The 14,273-nt window shown below is 33.5% G+C and overlaps 1 protein-coding gene across 1 annotated transcript; it reads right to left on the reverse strand.

Annotated features, from left to right (window-relative positions):
* Window positions 1-74: 74 nt before the first annotated feature.
* LOC145894491 (rho guanine nucleotide exchange factor 38-like) lies at window positions 75-13,036 on the reverse strand. Its single transcript, XM_082983105.1, has 17 exons — window positions 12,644-13,036; window positions 12,269-12,391; window positions 11,085-12,076; window positions 10,861-11,020; window positions 6,757-6,823; window positions 5,591-5,756; window positions 4,699-4,800; window positions 4,358-4,518; window positions 3,165-3,370; window positions 2,889-3,057; window positions 2,619-2,817; window positions 2,192-2,341; window positions 1,916-2,059; window positions 1,764-1,865; window positions 1,570-1,701; window positions 1,326-1,506; window positions 75-1,266 (listed from the first exon to the last, which is right to left on the reverse strand). The coding sequence occupies exons 1-17, from the start codon at window positions 12,804-12,806 to the stop codon at window positions 833-835; spliced, it is 3,651 nt and encodes a 1,216-aa protein (XP_082839231.1). The 5' UTR covers window positions 12,807-13,036; the 3' UTR covers window positions 75-832.
* Window positions 13,037-14,273: the final 1,237 nt, after the last annotated feature.

A 14,273-nucleotide genomic window follows, 5' to 3' on the forward strand; every position in this document is an offset into this window, starting at 1 on the left:
TACAAAAATGCATGCATGTCAACTCGAATAGACGACTAACAGCCATCTTCGTCACGCCACGTAAATTGACCGATTGGTCACCAAGGAAAAGAGATGCTGTGGTTTCTCTAGTTAATAATTAATGATAGAATATGGAACTTGCGGCTGCCCAGTGGAGCTTTTAATGGGAGACGATCAACGACACGCTGTTCAGTTAACGATTTTATTGAGTGCCGAATATCATCAATCTCGTGCACAATCTTGACAAGCGTATAGTACTTCGCAATTAAGTGTAGTTGAATCTACACACTGGCCATGGCACAGCATGCGGACAAAATTATTTTAATACACGTGACAGCAAATTTCGCTTACAACGACTCGTGGGACCAAAAACCGGACGCAACATTAGCAGGAACAGGTTGTTTGACATGACAATCCATTATCCCGCCTTCGGTGCTTTTAATAGACGAAATCCCGGGAGTGCAACTTATTTATTAACGACTGACAATTCGACGGCTGTGCATTTTATCCAGAATTAGTTTAATTTTCGTTCGGGTCCGATTTGCATTAGCGCGACATTAATGCAGCGCAATAATGGCCTGCTCTCAAGCGTCAGGATCGAAACTGATGTCTCGCCTTTTGCGCAACATGCCTAGGAGGCGCTAATCTGCTTTAATTAGCTTAAACCATTAATGGAGCGTATCAAGCTGCGAAACTAATTTTCAATCATTGGGTGTCAGTGCTTAACCACAAAAAAATATATGTTCTCACAAACACATTAGCAAGCTTTGACCCGTGAGTTGCAAATATTGAGGTCCGCGAAGTCGCACCAAGCCAAAAAACAAACACCATTTCACAAATATTCGGCCTTAATCAAGTAGTTAGACGGAACGTATCCTTGATGGCCAATGCTATTTGACATAAGCCACCATTCCTTATTTCCTTCCAAGTCTCCAGCTACAATAAGAGTTAAAATATCTCCCCTGTTGACCGACAACTCTAATGTTGATCTTGCAACAAAGTCATATTCCACACGATAATGTGTTTTTTGAGTAACAGTTCCATATTCTGAATCATTCAACATTTCATCTTCATCAGAACAACCACCGTCCAATGGCAGTGAAACATCTTTTTGTTCAATAATATACAGCTCATTGGGATTGGTTGTGAAAACGGAGGGTGGCACAATTTCCACTGAACTTTCTGTTCTGTTATCTGGTGACGAATCACGTGGAGTTGGTCGTACATATGGGCACAGTATATTCGCAGACACGAAGCCTTGGGTATCTAAAACAAACTCCAGTTGTTTAACATATTTTTTTGAATACAAAAATGATTAAACTCACCTCCATTGTCTACAAACCATCTGGATATGTTACCCATTGGATCTTGCTTTTTCAAAACAGCTACTAGATCATCCACACAACAATCAATATCAATGTCAGTGTTTGTTTGACAAGGATGAGTTACAACAAAAATACTTTCAGGAGGGAAGTTGTTCATTACATGGTTACGCTGGACTGAAGTCTGTTGGTTGAATTGTACTTGATTTGAAATAAGGACACATTGTGCTGGTAACACATTTTTTACCTGTGATTCTACCTGCATCACCTTAGCAGGTTTTATTTTCTGGTGCGATCCACTTGGTAGTTTACTTAATGATGCAGTAAGAGCACTGAATGATGGCGGTACAACTGCAAATTTACCAAGATTCACCACTGCCTAAAAAAAACATTTCATGGGTTATATACCTAAACTCTACATCATAAGAAATATTTTTTAACCTGATTGTGATATATATGATACACTGATTTAAAATTATCTCCCAAATTCTCATTTCCTCCTATTTGTGTTGGGAAGAGAGAAGTTATCAGTGAACTTAACTCCTGCAAGTACATGTTTGTCAAACACAGAAATGTCAAAACAAACAACACACCTTCTCTATATTTTTTTGACACTCTATATACAACTCAACAAAAATTGCAGAACAAAGATGTAGAAGGCGGATTGAGAGTTTACACAATTCAGGAAGTTCATCAAGCAGTTGTTGGTTTAAAGCTTCATAAACATTTTTGGCCATCTGTTAAAAATTGAGAAAAGAGGTAATTGCACATAAAATAGATTGTCAATTGCAAACATATTATAAACCTATTGGGTTATAAATTTATAAGGCAGATCAATATAGAATTATTATCTTAAACATTGTTTTTACCTGTATCTTTTCAGGGGCTTCTGTATTTTTTTGACAGTTTTCAAAATCTAACAATTTATCAAATCGTTTCTCAATGATTGCTTGAGGTCCTTTGAAGCGAACAAGTAATGAGGAGAGTGGTGAGAGAACCCTCAACTGAAGCTCATCGTGCTACAAAGTTTTCAATTTGATAATTTATCCGTAATAACAAATTTACAAACCACAAAAACCTAAACGTTTCAATTATTACCAAAAACCTTCCAAACAAACATGTCAAACAATGACCATGATACAGCATTTTTAATTATCACATATTTTTATTTTATTCAAACATACTACAAAGTCAAAAATTAATTTGAAAACAGGAGTTAACATTCATTAAATGCTAAAATGTATAAGGACTAAACAATTGATTTATTAAAGGACAATTTAGAAACACAATACGTACAAAGTCACGATAAATTTTCTCCAGAATTTTTTGTTTAGTTGTGTTGAGTTGATTCAAAGTAATAGATGCATTTGAGACAAATAAGTCTAACAAATCTTCACATAACATTTGCTCTACATAGAGGCATTCTTTAAACCTTGAAGCAAAGTTTTCCAGATTCCCCAGTAAGTCTTTTACAGCATGTTCCATATCCTTAAAACTGATAAACCAACAAATTTTTGGAAATATATATTCTTGGAAAGTGACTCTGTTAAATTTTAGTTTTCTTACCATCTTGATGAAGAATTAAAATTTTCATCTTGCGTTTCTGTTGTTGCCAAACCTGCTGCATGACCAATTCGCAAAGAAATTCTTGCAGACTTTTTTTTCATTGAGTGAATAGACAACCGAGATATCTTGCCAGATAATGTCTCTTGACTTCCTTTTCTATACTTTCGAACTACAAAAAATGACTCATTTCAATTCCTTGGCAAATTTATGTATGAATGCACAACTTCAAAGCAAGGCCTTTGTAATTCTTAAAGAATTAAAAAAATGTAAATTTACCTAAATCTTTTCTTCTTTTATCTTCATTTATACTGTTGGCAACCTCCTGCATCATTTTTTGGGCCTGAATTAGGTCACTGTAGTTGTTGTTAGTGTCATCAACATCTGTAAACTTGAGTAATTCTTGAAGTAACAAAGGGTACTTTAATATACGTTGTACTGGTTTAATTAGAAATGATCCAAGATCAAAAGCGTTGACTTTCAATCTATAAAATGAAAAAATAAACATTATTAACAAAAACAACATTTAACTTTTTTAAACCTTTCATTAAACGTTTTTTACAGGCTAGTTCTAAGATAAAGCAGGTATGTTAAGTGGTATTGGAAGCTTCATGACATTTGCAAACACAAACAGTAAAGTCATTTTTAGCAAACTTGGCATGGATGTCACCGTTTCTGGCCAAATCCGGATCAAATTAGAATATTTTATAATGTCAAAAGTTTTAATCAATTTCTGCAAACTTTCATATTAGTCCTAAAAACAATTGTTCCACCACAAATGATGGTTTACAGTTTCTCTGTAATGGCAAAATTCCACTTTTAGTTTCCTACACAATTGGCGCTGAATTCGCTAATATTTGATTCGCACAATCCCGTTTTCATCTATAAATCCTGACAACAATGCAAGCACCATTGTTAAAATTGGAGATAAACACATTAAATGTTTTTTTTATTTAAATTCGGTCTACCACCTACTTATAATATAATATGATGATTTAATGTGGAATGTTCCAATTTGAATTTAGTGGAACATAGGTCATATTTTTATTGTTTAGCTTTGGCAAGATAAAACCCATTGCTTTAAATAGCTCATTTGGGCCAAATCTTGCTTGTTGGTTCTTTTAATCTCATCAGTCATGAGTTGATATAAATTAAGCTCACTAATGAACAGTTTATGTAAGTTTAGTGCATTCAGCCACAGCGTTGAAATGTTAATTGTTGTTAGTAGATTGTAGTGTTTAAACACTCTTTATCCACTTTTTACACATATGGCCTATTTGCACACACCAGTTTTTCGCTAATTTCTGGCCTGTGAATCGAAAAGTTTGCTCATACACCTGCTATAAACCAAACAAACTTATAAAGTTGGAAGTGATATAAAAGCCCGTACAATTTAAAGATATATCAGTTTGACCAATTAACAAATATAAGGTTTATAACAAAACATATAAAATATATTTCGGGTTGCTCACTTGACACTATTTAAACAGCTTTCCAATGCATTGCACAATTCACTATCCTCTTCAATCTTCTCTAGCATTAAAGTAGCATCATCATGATTTCGGCAATAAACTTTGTACACCTCCTTCATTTGGGGAATGTGTTTTATAAAAGTGGCACCAACATTTTGATGCTGTAAAAGTATATTTAATTTATTGTTTTGCAAAGATGTTCTACCCTATTGCCTACTAATTACAAGGGCTCTAAGATAAATATACAGAGCAAACTTGACATCCGACTCATTTTTGTCATAAGATTAGTTAAACAGTACATTATGTCCAGCTTATTTAAATAAAAACTATTAAAATAGTACCTCCATAACATAATTTGTCAATGAAGACAAAAGACTGCCAGAAAAATCTCTAATTTCTTCAATATTTCCAAATAATACATCAATACGCACATCCATGGGCAGCTAGGAAAATATGTAATTGAATATTTTTACCTAACAAAAAGTCATTTCAAGTGTTTTACAGATGTCACTTATAGGCAGTAAACATTAAATTATGCAATTGTACAATTAACTACAGCAAGATAGATAGATTTTTTGGGGTTAATAATTAACATGGTGGCTTAGATCAGTGGTTCCCAAACTGGTGTCCGCACGATTGCAAAGATATATATAAAAAAAAAAACTGGTATGTTTTGAACAGTGCATAAGCAGCATTCACTGCAGTATGAGTGGTATTGTAAGCTGTACAATACATATAGTGGACATTTACTCCACTTTTGAATGATTCTTACACTTTCTTTGTATCATACGAGTTGTTAATTTTTTGCGACGCGTCTATGACGTAGGAATTAAAACTTATTGCCGGTGACATACTCTAATAAGGTTAAGGTCGTATTTGCTGTTTTGTGGAGTAAAGATACAGGTGATTGTGTGAAAACAAAATTGAGTGTTGAGTCCAGAATATGCATGGACTTGTACTGAAGAATTTGTCTGACACAAATAACTCGTTACTGTTAATATTGTTTTGTAGTATTTTCCAACGATTAAATGGGAAAAATGATCTGACGTAAGATTAGGTTCCGAGAAAAAACAGGTTCACAAAATTGGGGCCACAGCCAAAAAAGTTTGGGAATCTCTGGCTTAGATTGTACTGTGGTTAGGCAAAAAGACAGTATTGGCAATTCTATATGTGGAATATGAAGATGAAGTGCAAATACATGCAGCTTGACATTAGTAATACATTTTCACGTACCTCCTGCAAGGATAGGGGTTTCATGATATCATTGATAGTAATTTTAATGTCTTGCAAAAAGTCTTCTTCAGTGTTTATCAGCTCGTTTAAAACATGTTTGCGTTGCATAAAACGTTTTTGTTTCATTTCTTCAAGCTTTTCAATTGTTGGAGGGGTCGGTGGAAGTCTGCAGAGTATTAAAAAGTAACAGTGGTTCATTACATTTGATTTAGATACATGACACAGTGGTTTTTAATCCTATTACATTTGCAGACAGGTAAAATTTAACCCTTTTCTTTCAAAAAGCACATACAGAATATCTGTTTTGTTTAACCTTAAAAGTATTTTCATAGTTTCTATTCATAAATTTTACATGTAATCTCGAACGAAAGAGTTTATGCTGATGGTAAATAAGGGCAGCAGTCAAGACTGTTTAATCAACTCAAATTTAGAAGTGAATATGAGGGGATGTTAGGGTGCCAAAACCTGCCATTGGTCAACAACTCATTAAAACTCAGCAAGCGGTTTTGAAAAATTAGCCCATGCAGGTTATTCATTTCTGCTACACTTTTGTTACAACTGCTACAAGAGATATATTTGCTTATTTTCACCACATGATTCCACCAAAATAAATATATTTCAACAATTATTCAAATTTTGTTTGTTTTGTCACAAATATTCTGCTTCCAGTGAAATAATTTTTTTTAGAAAAGCAAGGGCATGTACTCTGCCATTGACATACTTGATGGATTTGTGTTTTATTTAGTAAAGAATGATCAATGGGATGTGAAATACTACCTAATACTCATTGAGCATACAGATACAGTTGCATTGTTTCATAAGAATGGTGTTTGTTCCTGTGTTTTTTTGTTAAACTTGAACAAAATGCTTGTTTACATATATACCTTGAACTGTGCTACTTTTTTTTCAACCTGAATATGTATGGGAAATGTCTTCACTTACTTCTATGCATGACTAAACCCGAAAATCCCCTTATTGTTTTCTAGATGTGCCACTACTCACAGACATTCGGTTTAATGGAAATAACAGAAATCCATTTAAATAAATCCAAAACTTATACATTTTCTAAAAATATGGTAATGGGCGACATGTAACACAAAGTTTTACTGAAAACTATAGAGTATTCAATCTGAAACATCTTTTGGAATACCAACAAATGTTATTACCTTTCTTGTGGAGAGTTATTTTGTTGTTGATATACGTCCACACTTTCATATATGTTGTCTGTGACATCTGCAAATAGTCAAACAAATAAACATAAAATACCCCAAAATCAACAATTTCAGGTACCTCCATCAGAAAAAGATACACTATTGCTGTTATCACTGTCCTCAACAACATGCTGAAAATTTACACAATTATATGGCATTAATTGGGTGTTGGACAGGTTTTCATACACTGAAACTTCGATAGTAGGAATGTGGTCGTAATTTTCCTGGGTTGCACTTTCTGTGCCACAATCTATCATTTCTTCTGACATGATTTCAGTTTTGCATTTAACATCAGGCTGTTGATGACCTTTCTCCAAAGATGATACAGGATATTGAATTGGCAAAGTTTGGTCATACAGTGGATTATTCAAATCCACTCGTTTTTCCTGTCTTTTCCCTTTCCATAGCTTCTTTTTGCTGACTCTAGATCCTTCACCATAGACACCCCAGTCCACATTGTCACTACCACTTAATTCTCCATTACTGTCTGGTCCAGATTGTGAATAGCTCATCACAATATGTTTGTTCAATTTTACAGTTTAATTTTGAAAGTATACATTCACTTAAAACAAGAAAATATTGTTATGCTTTGAAAAATAAAATTATTGACATTTAAGACTTGTGGGCTTGTTACCACCAACAACACCACTTTTATGTACGCTTGGTTGCTGAGGCAATGACTTGCCAATGCTGGTTTACGTTACCCACAATACTAAGAAAAAATGAACAGCCATAACGGTCTCAATGAATCCCTTTTACAGATGTTTGGAACAACTACTTCAAACCATTCTTTACCATTCTTAGAGAAAAATTGTTTGGGTTGTTTTTATTCTGCCAAGTTTAAATGGTGTAAATAACTTTTAAATTCAGTCAGACCTTAAAAATCCAACATGGGTAACCAGATTAACTAAATCAAAAAAACATAATATGGCCAATTCTTCAGTGTGACTGTCAGCAGTGCAAACATGGTAGGCTACTAAAAAACTTGTCCAAGTTGATGCTTAAAGGAAAACGGAAGAACCTGCAGACTTGATGAAGAAATATCATGTTTCGCATATTGGTGAACTACTTGTCCAACACAACTTAATGCAAGATTTGAAAATTTGAAAGAAATGATTTTATGCAGGAAAGGTAAAGTAACGAGATAAGTATAAAAAAAAACTTGACCAAGTGCACAATTAAAACCTATATGCTTTATTCCAGAGTATTTGAAAAAAAGTCTGCTATTACAAATTGTTGTGTAATATTTGCTATTGCATTCTTTGCACACAGACATAACACAGGGTTGCAATACCAAAATTACTGATAATTTCCATGATTGGAAAAGTGACTAAAATTATCACAATTTTGACCACTTTAGATTGAAGAGGTGAAATGCATGGAAGAAAATGAATGTGTTGGATAGTAAGCTTTCCAGATGTTTGGGGTTCAGATGAGTGAGGTCTGAATGTATTCTCCATTACCAAGTCAAATTGGTCTTCTCTGTTCTCTGGAAAACTATGTACTGCAAGCAACATTTCCCTTATTGTTCAACAAACTTTTATCAGCTTCAGGCAAGTGGCATTTTTGCAATGATGTTACTTATGGTGTATAATAACCCAAAATTAGGATTGTTCATTGATTCACAACTGGATTGCTGATAATTTCATGACAAATCACCCAAAAATTAGGGCATAATTATATTAAAGCAAATTTTAGTAAAAATACAGACAAATTTTACAAATTTATAAGGTCATAACAAATTGCCCTAGTTCTTAAACAACATTTTTGTTTGTTATCATATAAAGAGCTCAAGTAACGATGTGATAACATTTTAACATAAATACATCAGAAAAATAACTTTTGAAACCATATAAAAGTAAGTTCCATTATTTAAAAAGTATAATTAGTTTGTGTTTGATTAACTGATTACTAAAACACCACAATGTATCCAGGTATATGCAAACTACCATCCATATTGTTTATTATTTTGTTTGATAGCTCACAGGCTCATTTATTAGAATTATGCATATTTTTAATCATGACAAACTAGAGAAGAAAAGTTTATGGCACAAAAATGTCTCCAATGCAAATTGCTCAATTTCAATTATTCCATGCAGTATGACATCAGTCGTGAAACAACAATAGGAAAATAACTTTTACTGACATTTAGCAGAGAAGATATATTTCAAAGAATTCCAACCTTTCTGAAAAGTTGGTTTAATATTTCACAAGCAAACAACACACACACATGAAACATATATATAACTATATGGCTTCAGTCCCAACAAACCTGTGTCAAACTGCAGCCTATTGAAATTTTTACCCACACAGCACTACCTTTACAACAGATATGTAAATATTGACATATAAAGCTTTATATAATTATTTTAAAGCAAAAGCTAACTTACTGGTCCATTCCCAAATATAGATATAGGTAACATGTTTTGTGCATGGTAATCATGATGCATGTTGTTTTACCAATAAGACAAACATATTTTTTAACAAATTTATCTATGATATAATAAATAAATCTTTTTAAATTATCTATTCAGAAAGTATTAAAAACAAATTTTAAGTTTCACATTCGCGGTGTCACAAATGTTCCCTAATTTGGTTGATATCTTGCTCTTAGAAGCAAAAAGATTTTGTAAATTATTTAGAAGTGAAATCATTTTAACATTTAAAAATAAAAATATTTTGTCTTTAACATACCACCTCCAAAATTTACATTCTAACCCCTTACCTCTACGATTTTGATAAAACTTGGCATATGTGTTTAAGTACTATGGTACAGTCACACATGCCAAATGTTAACCTGATTGGACAAGTTACACTCCCTAAAAACTTTCTATTTTGGGGAAAGTTGGGGCGTACCTTCTGTTTTTAACCCCTGTATTTTGAAAACTATTGGGCTAATCACTCATGCATGACCACAATAAACATTTTTTGTAAACAGTCAGTTTTTATGTGATATATACTAGGGATGCACTGAAAGCGGTTTGCAGAATTTGTTTGGCCAAAACTAAGGCAAGGTGAAATTCGAAGGCATAACAAAGGTCAAAAAGTCATTAAAATTAAGAAACAATAAAATTAAAAACTAATTACAGATATAAAATCTGTTTTTATTTCCCTTTTACACAACACAAATTTTATAAAAATTAGCCCGGTAGTTTTTAAAATACAGGAGTTTAAAAATGAAAGGTATGCCACAATATTGCCCCGAAACGGAAAGTTTGAGGGAGCGTGACTTCCAAACCACTTGTCCGATTAGGCTAAAATTTTGGCATGTGTGAATGTGCTATAGTACAATACATTACACGTTGCATGTAAGTTTCATCCAAATCGAAGAGGTAATGGTTTTGGTCATTGGGTGAATTGACATAGAATGACCCAATAGTGATATCTCACAAGTCAGGGGTGTCGTAAGTGTGGCCAACAGGTCAAATGAGGCCCGCGGCAATGGTTTTTAATTTTGTTTCACACAACCTGCCAAAGTTTAGATTAAGCTTTTGGGTTGAAGTAGCTTGCAACTTCATGTGTAACTTTGTTTACTGGCAAGAGCATTCAAGTGTAACAAAAAACACACTTACTATTTTGGTGATTAAAAACTTTTTTTTTAACAGAAAAAATTCAGGCCCTGGGTGTCTTCACCTATTTGAAATTGGCACTCATAAAAATAGCTTGAACACCCCTGTGTTTAGTTTATATTTCCAAATGTCAGTGACTAAACAATATCGAGTTTCTCTCATCTAGTCAATGAAAAGAACAAGATAAAAAATAGTAAAGCACTTAAAGGCAGTGGTTTCACTTTTTTTAAGTTTATCACCAACTGGTTGTGAATAACTTAGTTAGTTTTGAGTATAAGGAATCATTTGATGATCAGATTTTTAAAATGCTGAGCAAAATATTCATATATTATGATTATTTCAGTCCAACAACCTGTCAACTATCTGGGTGTAAAAACCATCTGGGAAATGGGCTTATCTTACACATAATTTACAAAAGTTATTTGTTGAGTAATGGTGCATGTTAATAATTTCACCCAAACATTTCTCATCAGTATTTATTCTTACTTACATATAAGATCTTCTAGCTCCTTCTGCAGTCGCTTCAATTTTGCCATTACAATCTCCTTGTTTTCAGCTAAATTTACTCGCTCTCTTCCATCAAATGATTCACTGTACATTACTTCAATTTCCTTTTTTAACCTAGAATACTCCTCAATTTCACTTCGTATCTGAAAAAATAGAACTGCAGAAGTTAAGGTTTTGTAAAGGGGCATTAGCATGCCAGTAACTTACAAGCTCAATTTTCATTTTCTGTGTTGGTGAAACTTTTGTGGATAGACTTGTTCTCCTCCAATGACTTGAAGTCATTTGAATATTTGTACTGTCTTTCACATCAAAGGACTCGCAAGAAGATTTTTTATTGAAGTTGTTTGTTTTAGATTCATTAAAATTCTCAATTGAAGTTGTCTCACAATCATCCAAAGACATTGGTGATGGTTGTAACACAGTTTGTACATCAGGCACTGTCTTGTCATATGTAGAGAAATGTTGGATTTCCATGTTTTGTTCCAATAAAGCTATTTCTTCTGGTGTAGCAGACTTTTCACTGCGTTGAGGTTTTTTGTTTTTTAAAATCACAGAATCTGTACATGTGTTCGGCCTGAAGATTTTACACACTAGCTGGGTTTCTTCTTTGTGAATTGGGACTTTAGTAATTTGTGTATCTGTGACATATGGGTCCAGGGATGAAATAGGAATAAATCCAAACTTATTTTTGTATTTTACTTTGCACCACTTATTGTTTATTTGTTTGAGAACTGTTACCATTGCTCCTGAACTAACACTTAGTTCAAATTCAGTTTTTGCATGAAACTCTGTAAATACCATTGCTTCATTGTGACCTTCTGATTTACTTAATGTTGCTTTCTCTGTACCTCTTTTCAGAATATCATTTTTGGGCACTGAGTTCTTCACAAAGCCAATTTGCTGTGTAAAAGAAAGGGGAAAAATTCCAATTTTTTCTCCCACTTTGCCTTTAGCCCACTCCTGATTTATATTTTCCAAAACATAAATCAAATCATCAACAACAAAACTTAACTCATCGTTTTGTTGAGCATGCATTGGCAGTAAAGCCCTAACAATCATTTTGTCTTCTGGATCATTTTCAATAGTTTGTTCAATGGAAATTTTATGAACAAAAGCAATGGGAAAAGGCCCACTTCTATGGTCACATTTACCATATCCCCAACTTTCATCAATTTCGTTTTCAAAAACTATAATGTCACCTTCACAAACAAAGAAAAAAATGCCACATGAAAGTGCACTTATGAGCTGTTTTTGTGTCTCAGCAAAAAACAAAATTTTTATGAGCAACATTGTTACTTCTGTTGCTCAAACGTTGGTATAACACAAAAGTAAAAAAAAATGCGAAATAGTTCAAAAATGTAACATTTTGTTAAACAAATAAGCATATATACCTTTATTAAAATTTAACAAGTCTTTTGAATGTGTTTCACTGTTTTTTATTGCAAACATAATTTTTTCATTGGGTTTAATGTTTGGGATGTTAACCATTTCCACAAAACTCTTTGGAAACTGGCCTTGGACACAAAAATATGGTTAATTTTGACTCAGAAGTCAAAGTCTGCTTTATTAATGTAACTTAGTAACCAATGTTCAATAAAGTAGCAAAGTCAAAGATAAAATGGTGGTCATAATACAGTTGAGCCAGTCTGCAGAATATGGCAGTTGTGCTTGATTTGAATAGAACATACAACATACCTTGTTACAATTTTAATTTGTGAAAGGCAATGATTTTAAGATTAAAACTAGTTCAATTCTAATACATTTACCTATTACTCCATTCACCAACTTTTGACCATAATGCCAAAAGTGGTCTTGTTTGTTCAGAATTTTTAACACGTCTCCAATTTCGAGGGAAATTTCTTCGGAGCAAGAGGATTCAAAAACCATTGTTGCACGAGCATATTGTGATACATCAGAAAAACAATCCATGCCTAGTTCAGGTATTTTCTGTTGAATGGCTTTAATTTCCCAGATTCATGAGACCAGAGAACCAGAGGGAGGGGATGTTAGTTGACAAAAAAAATCGCCAGTTAACAAAACTTTGAACGCGGGTTACTCGGCCGCCCTACGAGGTAGCAGCATGATTTTCATAGGCTGACCTTTCTGACGATACCAAAATTATAAAAAAAACATATTCATGATCGGTTATGAATATCATATGCGTATTATGGCGTAACTCTAAGCAATGACGTTTGCCGTTAAAATCCTTCAAAAGAAATATTCTTTTGCCTTCATTCTATCAAATAACATGAAATTTGGTCTTCTAAAAAAAACAAGAACATTGTCAAATATGCAAAACAAAAACCATACCCCCCTTATTTTCCCATGTTTCGAATACATTTCGGCCCTAAAACCTTGCACAAACGTATGCCAATGAAATCCTTTCGAACCAACAACCCTATACACACTCCTGCTAACGAATAAAATCAAATTTGGCCTTCTAAGAAAACAAGAAGCTTCTTCAATTGGACAAATACTAACCATACCCCTTTGCGCCCGTGAAAACTCGAATATTAATCACACAACCGATTTATTACACATTATATTTATTACACAAAATAGTATTATTGCAGTTTACATTTTTTAGATGTTTACCGCGAAGGAATGTTACTTATCAATTGTTCTCACAACATTATTTTTACGCTGGACCTGTTTCTTTGAAAAGGCAGTCAGGTCTCTCGCCAATTCTTTTTGCCGCTGAAGTAATGTCGAAATTTTTGTGATTATCTATAGCCTATGATTACATATATTTGACGAGAAACGTTAATATGTGTAGATTTGTTTACGGATACTAGGTTTGCTAGAAAATTTAGTGTAGCCTTTCCTTCGAACTTTTTCTAGATTAGATATCAGAAAAAGTTTGAAACATTACGGGACAGGTGCGCTTCCATTGCGCACATCCCTCAATACCTTTTTCAAATCTTCTCAAATACGTTTCTTGGCAATGTCAACGACTTCTTTCAATCCTCGTATTTTTTCAAGCCTCTATTGCGCAAGTCAGTGAAACGATGGCGATGTATGACGAAACAAATATTAGGTTGACGAGTTTAAAACAGCAGGTTTTAAGCATAATGCACAATCGCGTACGAAGCAAAAGTTAAGTATTGGAATTTAAGTTCTAACGTTTTTGCGATACGTTTTTTACCGCTAATTTGAACCCTGAACATATTTGACGCTAACAATATAACCAATGTAAAACAGTTGAAATTATATACACAGACCGTTACTGAAATAATGCGACCAAAACAAGGTTTAAAGATCGTACTTCACTCATTTATGCCATATTTTTTTTAATGAAATGAACTGGTGGTTTTTGGCAACTGTGCAGGATCTCGAAGTGGTTCGCGATAGAATTCAGGTTGGGAACCACAGGCTTAAATGAACAAATTGTCACAA

Source organism: Ascidia mentula, chromosome 1 (genome assembly GCF_947561715.1).
Source record: "Ascidia mentula chromosome 1, kaAscMent1.1, whole genome shotgun sequence".
Lineage (NCBI taxonomy): Eukaryota > Metazoa > Chordata > Ascidiacea > Phlebobranchia > Ascidiidae > Ascidia > Ascidia mentula.